This window comes from Thunnus maccoyii, chromosome 12 (genome assembly GCF_910596095.1).
Source record: "Thunnus maccoyii chromosome 12, fThuMac1.1, whole genome shotgun sequence".
Taxonomy (NCBI): domain Eukaryota; kingdom Metazoa; phylum Chordata; class Actinopteri; order Scombriformes; family Scombridae; genus Thunnus; species Thunnus maccoyii.
In genome coordinates this window covers 3,784,027-3,795,833 of record NC_056544.1, presented here as the reverse complement: position 1 = coordinate 3,795,833, position 11,807 = coordinate 3,784,027, and the positions used below count along the sequence as shown (strand labels likewise).

Sequence of the window (11,807 nt, the reverse complement as noted above, 5' to 3'; positions counted from 1 at the left end):
TGCCCTGCCGGGGGTTCTCGTTGGCCTGGCGGCCCACCAGGCCTGTACTATTATAGGGGAAACACTGAAGTATAATATTCGCTCTCTTTTCCATTCTGGTTTGGTCTCCATCAATATCTGAGAAAAATATCTGTCTCTTTAGCTGCTAAATGCTGCACTATGTTCACCAGCTAGTTGCTAACTGTGTCTGTCTGCTATTTGGTGAAGTGCAGGTAGATTGCAGTGGTGTTTTTAGAGCTTTTTGTTGAAAACAGCTGTTCCTGCTGGAAACAAGGTTGATGAGAGTGCTGAGAGTGAACCAAATCAGTAAAGTTATAGGCTGTTAAACTAAAATGAGCTGAAAGATGCTAAAACACTCAGTTGAGCTGAGGGGAACAATAGTCAGGTAATAATTCTCTGTGGGTTTATCACTACGAGCAACCCCTTTCACATTACACATAATGATTGAATCCATTGTTATATGAAAATATTATCATGATATAATACAGAAGGCTCACCAAAAATAATCATGTACAAAAGTCATGATTTTTTTTTAAACAGATTGTCATCAGTCAAATTAATGAACCCAAATTTTGATTGCACGACTGCATTTTCTGATTCAACCAACAGACAGAAATGTTCAAATCAAAATACTTTATTCTGGTGTGTGCATGTGTGTCAAACGTCGTTGAGATAGAGCATTGAGGCAGCAGTGGCAAGTAGGGCTACAGCAGTAGCCATGGCAACACCTAAACAACACAGAAAAGGAGAATCAGGACTGTGCTCATGCACACACACACAGACACACACTCAAACAATACAATGTGGTTGTACAGTAATTTTCAGTAGTTAATTTGTAACAAATAAAAAAGTGAAAAGTATGACTTTTCCTTGGCTGCCGTTGTGATATCACTAGAATCTTTCTAAACCTAAGTCAAGGTGTTAACAACAAATGCAGCAGGAAAAGTGTAGCTGTTTTCACAATGCAATGTGTTTTACCTATGTAGTTGTTTCTCTTGGGCTCCAGAACTTCCACAGTTGTTTCCACAGTGGGCTCTGGAAACACAACATTTTATAAAACACCAATAATTTAATTTAGTAATATCTCAAAGCTTGTAACTCAAACCAAGGTTAATGGGAAAAATAATCAGTTGAAGAAAGGGAAATCAGATCATTTACAGATCAGTAATCTTTCTTCTTCCCTGGTAGGACACGTTGTAAAAAGTTTATTTAGTGTTTTGTGGAGCTGTAGAAGAGATAACTTTGCTGAAGAAAGCATTTGGACACTGAGAGGACAGGTTGAGTAATGAAAGACCACAAGGAGGTTTTAATTACTGTGTGCAAGTGTTTGAATTTTACAGATAATCTACTGTTCTGCATCGGAAATCACTTATTTTCACAAATTTATTCATATTTCAGTTTCAGTTTTAGATGGCCTTTGGATTATTTAAGATATATGGAAGCACCTAAGAGGTTTCTCTCCTCTTATTCTGATTAGGAGAATGTGCCATTTTATGAAATTGGTTACGAATAATCCTAAGACTCTAACAGGTCCTGTAGTAAGAAGTAATAGTACTAATAAGCTGAATTAAACTTTAAATAATTAAGATGTCATCTAATAGTAAAACCTTTGTTAAACTAACATGGATGTATACTTTCTTTCTGTGCTTTACTAATTTGTACCTGTTGTAATAAAGTGTTTTAAGTCAAACTATATACATTTTAGCTGATAATATAAATTTAACAAACAAAAACAACAATCTCAACATCTCCATTCATTCTCCACATGGAGGAACGTCTGCTACTTGACAGCTATATTTGAAATAATGTCCACTCAGGCTAAGTGCAAATAGGTATAAGAGGTTAAAGTTATATTGTGGTGCTGTTTTTATGCCAAAATTAAAACAAGGTAAAAGAGAATTGAAAAATGCTACTGCTGTCCAATGTGCTCTGACAAAAAACAACAACAACTATGTTTTGGAGTGAAAATCCTCCTTTATGAACTGAAATCATCAACCATATTGTAACTTCAGACTCCTTCCTCACCTGCTGCAACACTGCTCTCTATGATTTCAGCAGTTATTTCCTGCCTGGTATCCAAATCTTGCTCGACTGCATCAATGTCCAGCATCTCTTTCAGCCTGTCAGTCACCTCAGACAGGCCCTCATCACTGAACTGGTAGTCACACACGCACACTGGCCCGCTCACTTTTACGGGACAAAAGATACGACGAGGGAGGCAGAATTGCTCTGAAAAAGAAACACAGAGAATGAGAGGTGCAGTTAGAGAAGCATTTTATCAGTGTTGAACAGCAGAGGAGGAGGCGTGCTACTTGGCTGGACAAGGATAAAATGTTAATGTCAATAAGATGTGTGATGACAGCGATTGCACTGGTAGATGAGTCGGTGAAGTGAGTCAGTAATGTCACTTACACAGCAATATTTATCTAATTTGCTTTAATTAGCTAACAATAGCCACCATAAGCTACTGCTCATACCAGTAGCTTTTGCTTCCTGCTTTCTCACAGTGCAGATGCTTTGCTGCTTGCTTGTAGATACAGTAGGCTATTGCCATAGTTCAACATTTTTATGACCTCCTCAGTACTACATGAGTGCAGCCTACCAACATCACATGCCTGTACTGCAGTGACTGAAAAGGTGGTACTTAGCTAAAGCTAATTAGCAGCAAGATGCCCTTCTCCATAGACGATTACAACAAACTTCTGCAGAAAATTACAGTGCTGGAAATTAAAATTTAGAAGTGAACGTGGAAGTGAATTGGACTGTGTGCGGACGACATCAGTTTACCATGGATTCAAGACAGTAGACAAGATCATGCTAACACACGGCTGATAAGCACCAACAAGACTACAAAGAAACAGGAGGGCTGTGTGCCAGGTAATAAATCTACAAATGGTAGTCCTCTGTGGAACTCCCTTGGAGCAAAGCCTAAGAGTAAATCATTTCCCTGTGTAATTATTGTTGGTGATCTTAATATCAAAGTTGACAACCCCCAGGACAGAGGGACTAAAGGACTGTGTTGTGTTCCTGATAACTATGGACTGACTCCGCACGTGACGGAGCCCGCACCGTTGGTTGTGGTGACTGATGTTGCTCTCTCTGATCATCTCTGTGTTTTCTTTGAGAGTGCTATCTCTGTGCACACAAACGGTCAAACAGAGATAATCACAAAACGGTACGTCACTGAAAAAACACCAGTGAAATATTTATTCAGGTTTTCTCTTCCACACCTGCCCTCTTTTGGGTCTCGGTCAATGAGCTTATAGATACTATCAATTCTTAAATTACAAATGTTATTGATGCCATTGCACCCACTAAGGTGAAGGTTGTCTCTGGTAAGAAAAGATCTCCATGGAGAAATGCCACGCTGGTCAGAATGGAAAAAAAAGAGAGTGTCGAAAAGATGAACGCAGATTAACGCAGGTAATAATAAGAACAGTCTAGACACATCACTAATGAACAATTATAGGCTCATATCAAACCTCCCATTTTTAAGTAAAATCATTGAAAAAGCTGTTTTTCCACAGCTGAAGAACTTCTTGGCACTAAACAGCCATTTTGATGTCTTCCAGTCAGGATTTCAACCATACCACAACACTGAAATGGCTCTTTTTAAGGTCTTCAATGACATCCACTTAAACACAGACAGTGGCAGAATTTCACTCTTGGTATTACTGGATCTCAGTTCTGCATTCGACACGGTCAACCACAACACGTACAGTGCTAAACTGCTTTGAATCCTACTTAAAGGACAGGGACTACTTTGTGTCTATAGGTAATTACACATCCGAGCAGACAAAAATGACATGCAGAGTTCTCCAAGGCTCCATTCTGGGGCCTCTTCTGTTTGACATCTACATGCTCCCATTGGCTTAGATTATGGAAAACAACAAAATATGTAACCATAATTATGCAGACGACACAAAAATTTACATAAATATTTCACCAGGGGACGATGGTCCAATACAAGCACTGAGTAAATGCATTGAATAAATCAACGATTGGATGTGCCAGAATTTTCTTCAATTAAACAGAAGCCAAGGATGAACCATTAAAAGTCAGCACCCATCTTCAACTGATAATGTTAAAAATCACAAACCAAGCCAGGAATCTTGGTGTAGTCATGGACTCAGACCTGAATTTCAACAGCCACATTTAAGACAATTACGCAGTCAGCCTACTATCACCTGAAGAATATATCAAGGATTAAAAGGACTCATGTCTCAGCAGGATTTGGAAAAACTTGTCTATGTATTCATCTACAGTAGACTCAACTACTGAAATGGTGTCTTTACAGGTCTCTTTAAAAAAACAGCTGATTCAGAACGCTGCTGCTCGAGTCCTCACTAAGACTAAGACTAAGAAAGTGGATCATATGACTCCAGTTCTCAGATCTTTAAACTGGCTTCCTCTTTGTCAAAGAACTGATTTCAACATACTACTGTTGGTTTATAAAGCACTGAATGGTTGTCTGGGACAGGTCTGCTTTCTGTCAGCAAAGTCAAAACTAAACATGGAGCGACAGTGTTTAGTTTTTATGCTCCACATATCTGGAACAAACTACCAGAAACCTGCACATCTGCTATAACTCTCAGTTCTTTTAAATAAAGGCTGAACACTTTTCTGTTTGTCGCTGCCTTTGATTCAATCAAATAATTATTCATTTCTTACACTGCACTGTAACTTTTATTGTTGTATTTCATACTTGTCTTATTCTATTTTACTTTATTTCTGTTTTCTATTCTCTCAGCTCTTTAAAGATGTTTTTGGTAGTATTTAAATGTCCTTTTGTGGTGTGCTTCTTTTGCACTTCGTCTCAATGCTTTTAATGTTTAATGTAAAGCACTTTGAATTGCCTCAATGCAGAAATGTGCTATATAACTAAACTCACCTTGCCTTGCCAGACCAACTAAGACCGTGACAGCAAAATCCCTGAATGTGTTGAAGGGGGTTATTAAATCAACTTTTCCTTTGTTAGAGGAAAATTACATTATTGCAAGACATAAATAAACTATTTTTCTGTTTTGGGAGTATAGATAGTTTTGGACTGTCATGTCATCTGTAAGTGAAATCATGGTCTTATTTCCTTTTAATAGGAGCTTCACTAGTGTAGCTGGATGAAGAGACATTCATTAATTTTCATTTAACTGTATTCACTTTGACCATCAGGATGCATGTTTATCTTATTTGTTTAGTGTTCACCCTGCACTGTTACACATGTATTTATCTTTTGGCAAACTGGATTTTGCAAAGTCACCCTGGCTAGGGTGATTTTTGCCTGCAGCTGAGCTTCCAATGCAGACCTTCCTATCAGCACACACATCCTTCCTCTTCGCTGGGATTGGCTAACCCTAAACCCACCCAAGACCCTGACCTTATCCTCAAACATCTATAGCATAAAGCATTTGATTGGTAGAGCATGTTGGAGGCGGGTAGCTGACTGTTTGTGTGTGTGTGTGTGTGTGTGTGTGTGTGTGTGTGTGTACCTGTCTGTTGTTTGTCTCTGCTGCTGCCTTTTCTCTCCTCTTCTGATGTCAGCAGCTCCTCCAGCACCATCTGAACCCTTGTGGCCACCGTAGAAACCACATCCCTCTTCAGCAGCTGTCCACAATGACAATTTCATGACAAAATGATGGGATGTTCTTTTAGTCTCATTTGACACTGTGTAATAAAGCATTACCTTCTCAGCCAGTTTGGCCTTTGGTTTGTTGCTGTGCAGGTAAGTTCTGCAGTGGATCGCTCCTTTAACTGACACACTGCCTCCACACCTCTGGACCACATCTGCTAACCTCTGTTCATCCTGACACACAGGAAGTTATGGTTCAATACAATAAAAGGTGCTTATACAGTATACAATGTTCAATTCACTTCATTTTTTGTGTGAAATGTGTATGTGTGTCTCTTACCGGTGTGATGAGCAGCTGAGTTGTGTATGACTGTCTCACATTCCTCTTCTAGAGAGAGATATCAGCTCAGAATTAGACTCATTTCTTTCACACAATCCAGAGAATGAGTTAGATTCAGTCTTGTAGTTGTATGCAATTCTTTTTATTTGTAATGTATTTACTGATATCATTAGGATACAGTAGTCATTTAAGGTCAATTGCATGTTGACCACGACATCGTTTCTTAACCCCTGTCAGTCCAGAGACAGTTAATTTATTAATTTAAGTTAACAGTTAAGTTAATTTTGTGTTGGTCGACTAATTGATCAGTTGTTTCAGCCATAACTATTTCTGTCACTTTTCATTTGAACAATTCAAGTCCAACACTATGAATGTGTTCCAGGAGAATACGATATAATGTCTCCCCCCTCTTTATGAAGGCCAACTTTTCAATCTGCCTTTAAGCATAGCCATTAAAAATAACTATTAAAACTTTTGATTTCCAACAACACCACCTTGTACAAACTAGTTCTGATGGCATAAAGCAACCCTTTGTGTTACAGTCAAGACAATCAAGTTAATAAATTACAATTAATACAATAAAGGAAGGCTGTTTGAGTAATTAATGCATGAGTTTGAACCCTTATCAGACAAAAAAAAATTCTCCATAGTAGTTTATAATACTATGAGACAGAAATGTACCACAAAGTTATCATAGCAACAATCAATGATGGCAATGTAAACAGTAGAAATACTGTGATCTACCAGCACTGTGCAGTTGCATGTATCTGATTGGTCAATGCAGACAGTGCATTTCTTTGCAACAAAACTTCAGCCAGAAAAACCTGAGTTTGTTTGCTGGACGCCTCTGTGTTAGGACCCCTGCTGAGGTCTCCTCAGGAAATAAATACTAAAATCATTATCCACCAATTACTGCAAAAATGCCCTTGAGCAAGGCACTGCACCCTTCTTTAGGTAAAGACATATTTTATAGATTCACTTCATGCACTGTTTTCACAGTGTTGGTTAGATTTATACAACCTGTCCTGCTGTGAGCTCTGTGTCCTCTGGCAGCTTTTTTCCATCAATCAGACAAACTCCACTTTCAATCTGCTGTGCCCAAACTTTCAGTCCCTCCTGAAACAAAAAGTGACCAGAGAACAGTTCCACTGAAGCTCCCAAATATTTAATCAATGTTCAAGTGTGTGTGTGTGTGCTAACCTTAAGACATTTATCCATGTTTTCTGTACTGGTTCTGTTGTCCGGCAGCGGAACCAACATGTCCACATTTAGACAACATGACACCATGATCCAGGAGGAACACACATCCGACTGGTACTTCCAATCAGCAGGCTTGGCCATACTCTGGAACAGACAATCACAATGATATGATTGATAACAAAACAACACTGCATGCTTTCCTTTGCCATGAGTAGATCAGTAAGGGACTTAAGTACTTTTTGAAGGCAATCTGCATTGCATTAAGTGTAATGACATGCAGATGGAAGCTGTGGCTTTGTGAGAAATGTAAGATGTAAACTTACCTTGGGGTCTTTGACATCAAAGGTTCTGCAGACTGTTCTGATGTGCAGAGTTAAAGAACATCCGCAACAAGTAATTCATTCCTCTATCCTCCCGGCTGGTAGCTACCTGATCCAATAAGAAGGCTGTGTTAAAGCAGCCATTCTCAACCAGCGGGCCGAGGCCGAAAGGTCAACCTCAGAGCGCCATCTAGTGGGCCACAGAGGCAGTGGTACTGCTAAATGGTTACAATTATTTTCTTTGGTAATTTACCCAAGCTAGTTATTTTTATATCTAAATGTGCTCAAGCATTCACATAAATAAAAAACATCAAATTAAAATGCATAATTTCAATGACCAGTTAGGAATATCCAATCACGACACATCATTAGGTAGAGCTGCTTTGCCAGTGTTAGCCAGCTAGCTTTCTCTGTAGATCCTGCTTCAGAAGACACATCTCTATCCACTGTGTTGGAAAATGAACTGATGAACTATCAGCAGACAGCAGCCTGAAGCTTCAGCTCACACATGTTGACCTTTCATTCTGGATACTGGCTGCCAGTCAATATCTCTCTCTGTCAAACTCTGTATGTTACTTTGTTCATTTATTTGGGAAGGTGATCCGCGGAAATTTTTTAACAATCAGAAGTGGGCCTTAAGTTACAAAAGGTTGAGAACCTCTGTGTTAAAGGATACTTTCTGGTTTTGGGGTTGACGTGCAGCGTGACGCACTCTGTGACATCATCATCGGCAGGGTTCCACAGACGCTCAGAGGAGATCAGGTTCTCGACTGCAAAAACCAGCTACATACGCACACACACACACACACACACACACACACACACACACACACACGCACACACACGCACACACACACACACACACACACACACAAACACAAACACAAACACAAACACACAGGGCTTATATGGATAGAATACACTGACAGATAAATGCACATAAGCAAGACAAATGTGAATGTTTAAATGTCCTTCCAGAGGCCCCTCGCAAGATCATCACTGTGGATATGTAGATAAAGTATTTATTTTATATAAACAGACAGTGAATATTGGTTTCCAAATAAATGCTAATGTTGCTCTGTGTATGCTGGATGTGTAAGTAGGTAATGGTTGGCTAACACATTAGTCATAACAACAATTTCATAAGCAAGGGATATGTCATATCTGTGTATCTGACAGCTGATTTTCATGTCTTGCTGCCCCCTAGTGGGTGAAGATTTTATAAATGCAGCTTTAAAAGGAAATCTCTGCCAATTTTACACATCAAAGTGTGTTTACATGTGTTGGGGAGTAGTGAAAAAAGCTGCATTCCTTTTTACAGTGAACACACCCAGACCTATACAGTCCAGTTGCATTATGGGTAATATAGACACCATTTTGACAAGGAAGAAGAAAAATAAATCCGTCCACTGTGAGTCCTTGTGAGTACAGCGTGTACATGTACAGTGTGTATATATGAACCTCACCTGACGAAGTGAGGTTAGTGTGTCCTTGGCATCAGTGTCACTGATGATGAAGGCTCCCAATACAGACAGGCCTCCAGGCAGCATCCTGGACACCTGGAAACAGATCAGATCAGAAACAAATATGTATATATTTGTAACACTCCACAACAGTTTAAAGGGGACATATCATGCACATTTCTGGGTCTATATTTTTTATCTAGGGTTCTACTGGAATATCTTTGCATGATTTACAGTTAAGAAAACTCCTTATTTATCTTATACCGACCCTTTATACAGCCCCTCAGTTCAGCCTCTGTCTGAAACAGGCCATTTTAGCTCCTGTCTCTTTAAGGCCTCCTCCTGATGAGCCCACACTGCACTGATTGATTGATTGATTGATTGATTGATCAGCTCATGAAATCTGCCCCTCGGCAGACTTCCAGCCACTTGGGAGTCTACGGCAACAATCCATGAAACAAGCTGTAGTAGTAGGATTTCACTACTTTTCTCCTTTTTTACTCAAAAATGTCTCAAATCCATCCATGTTCAAGCCAGAATCTGACCCCATCTGACAAAGTGTTCAGAGCAGGTTGAGGCCCTGGCTTTTGACTCGTAGGGAGCATTTCTACGTACATTAACAGCAGGTTTTGGAACCTTGACCATATTTATCATATACCCAACATCATAACAGTATATAAATAACAGAAATCACAAAAAGCATAATATGTCACCTTCAAATGCCTGCACACACTGGCAAAAACACCTTACCTTTTATGGAACTGTATTTGTCTTGCTGCTACTCCAGCTATTTAGCTTTGCTGTCTAACACCAATGGATATAACATAGCATATACACTTAAGTACTCGAGTGTGACCACATTAGTGTGTATTGAGATTATGAGCCTGCTGTCTTGTTTTCTGTACTGCGTATCAACACATTCATTGTTATGCATTTAAATATTATACCTACCTGTCGAGCATGCTCAGTGACCCACTCTTTGTCGAAAGAGTTTCCAGCCGCTGCGGTGGACTCCTCCCTTTGAGGTGTCCGAGTTGCCATGACAACAAAATCCCTTTGAGTTGAGCTCTGAAATGTTTAGTCATTAATATTGATTACTGTCTCTTTGCTCCACATAGAGTATATCTTCCACATCATATCATGATATGTCACAATCAGAATCATCTTTATTGGCCAAGTATGTTTATGCAGACAAGGAATTTGACTCTGATTTAGTGGCTCTCAATGTACTTACACAAAATAACAACACAACAATCTTCAGAAATATACACAAGGAATGAGAATATACAGGTGAAACCATTTCTGTGAACTGTACAGACGATACAAATGGTGCAAAGAAGTGAAGAGTGCATGTAGTGATGAGATAAATGTTAAATGGTAAATCTAGTTATATCCAGTATGTACATGCAGCACATCAAATAATACCTTGACATGAGACTTCTTGACAGATATATTAGCCACTTTACATCCTTAACAGAAATTTCTCTATCGCTTGCATGGTGTTGGAAAATGAACTTAAAAGTCATCTACAGTACCAGTCAAAAGTTTTAACACCTTCCCATACACTTGAATGAAAAAGTGTGTCCACAGTAACTTTTGACTGGTATTGTATGCCTGAATGACAAAAAGCCATCACTTTAACAGCTTGATGAAGTCAACAATATTATGTATTCCATGTCTAAAATGAGCTTATGTGACGGAAGTGAGTGATATCCTGCTGTTTCATTGATGGGGAACTGTTACATATGGTCTGACACTATACTCTGAGGTGGAAGGAAACCAAACAACTGGACAGGAACTACAGGAGCTACACTTACACAACAGACAGATGTTTATGTTAAACCTTACCTGTCCAATAAGCAGACCTGTGACTGGACCTGCTTGTTGTTCACAGAGTTTGGAAAGATAGCCCTCCACAGCATCATCCACTATATAGCCACGACCCATACTGCCTAAAGGAGATAGATAGATAGATACTTTATTGTCATTGCATGTTAAACACAACGACACAACGAAACTTGGCAGCAATCCACTCCACTTAGCAGCATATATAAATATATTTAAAAAAGATAAAAACATGAATAATAATGTAATAATAGTCATAATCATATATAGGTAATGTAAAATAAAATACTATACGTGGGACAGTTATTGCACTTATCTTTTAGAGTTATCTACAAAGATGCCGCTGCTGACTGAATTTAAAGCAAGAAGTTTAAACCTCGTAAAACTTAAACTCAACGTTGATTAGCATAGATATATAACGTTATACATGTATGGTTAACCAGTATAGTTAAGGGATATCTGCCTCTCTAACTGTAGCTGGCCGGTAATAACTTCCTACATTTACCTAATGTAAGATGGTCAAAGTTGCAATTCACATAAGTTCCTACGTCTTGAACTTCAACCTATCCACGTACCGTGAGGGAAATACCTGAAAGAAGCAAGACGGAGACTAAAATATACACTTAAAGACAGGCAGCTTGCTTTCAACGTTGACAGCTGGCAGTGGTTCGTCAGCAGAGCAGAAAACTCTTTTTACCACAATGCTTTGCGCATTGACGTACATCCGTCGCACGTCTCTGTCGTGCTGGGTTAATCTAGGTCAAAATAGTCAAGTTAGACAACAAAAGACAAACGATAAACAGGATATTTCTCCTCACGATACAACCTACAGTCTATGGATACAACTTGTAGGAACCACTAAAAGTAATGGTTTATTTCAGGCATTACTAATGCAACACTGTACGATGACGACCACAGTTAACTATTGTACTGAGAATAAAATAGTTGTTCACATTACATGTCTACAAATCAATGGAAACTAGAATATTTGCACTTCTTTCAGTGGTGGAGACACACTGCTGCAGTCAATTGATTTGTGTCCATATCAAGGCTGCTGTCATGCAAACTAATTG

The 11,807-nt window shown here is 39.0% G+C and overlaps 1 protein-coding gene across 3 annotated transcripts; it reads right to left on the bottom strand.

Annotated features, from left to right (window-relative positions):
* Positions 1-618: 618 nt before the first annotated feature.
* On the bottom strand, positions 619-11,448 carry odr4 (odr-4 GPCR localization factor homolog). 3 transcript variants are annotated; one of them, XM_042427559.1, is made up of 14 exons: positions 11,240-11,448; positions 10,738-10,841; positions 9,841-9,957; positions 8,893-8,985; positions 8,103-8,209; positions 7,430-7,466; positions 7,107-7,250; positions 6,927-7,022; positions 5,907-5,954; positions 5,681-5,800; positions 5,487-5,601; positions 2,026-2,229; positions 979-1,035; positions 619-728 (listed from the first exon to the last, which is right to left on the bottom strand). In XM_042427559.1, exons 2-14 carry the CDS (start codon positions 10,834-10,836, stop codon positions 658-660), a joined length of 1,308 nt encoding a protein of 435 aa, XP_042283493.1. In that variant the 5' UTR covers positions 10,837-10,841; positions 11,240-11,448; the 3' UTR covers positions 619-657. The 3 variants fall into 3 exon arrangements, with proteins under 3 accessions (XP_042283493.1, XP_042283492.1, XP_042283494.1); XM_042427558.1 differs by having other exon boundaries at positions 11,310-11,448; XM_042427560.1 differs by having other exon boundaries at positions 11,324-11,448.
* Positions 11,449-11,807: the final 359 nt, after the last annotated feature.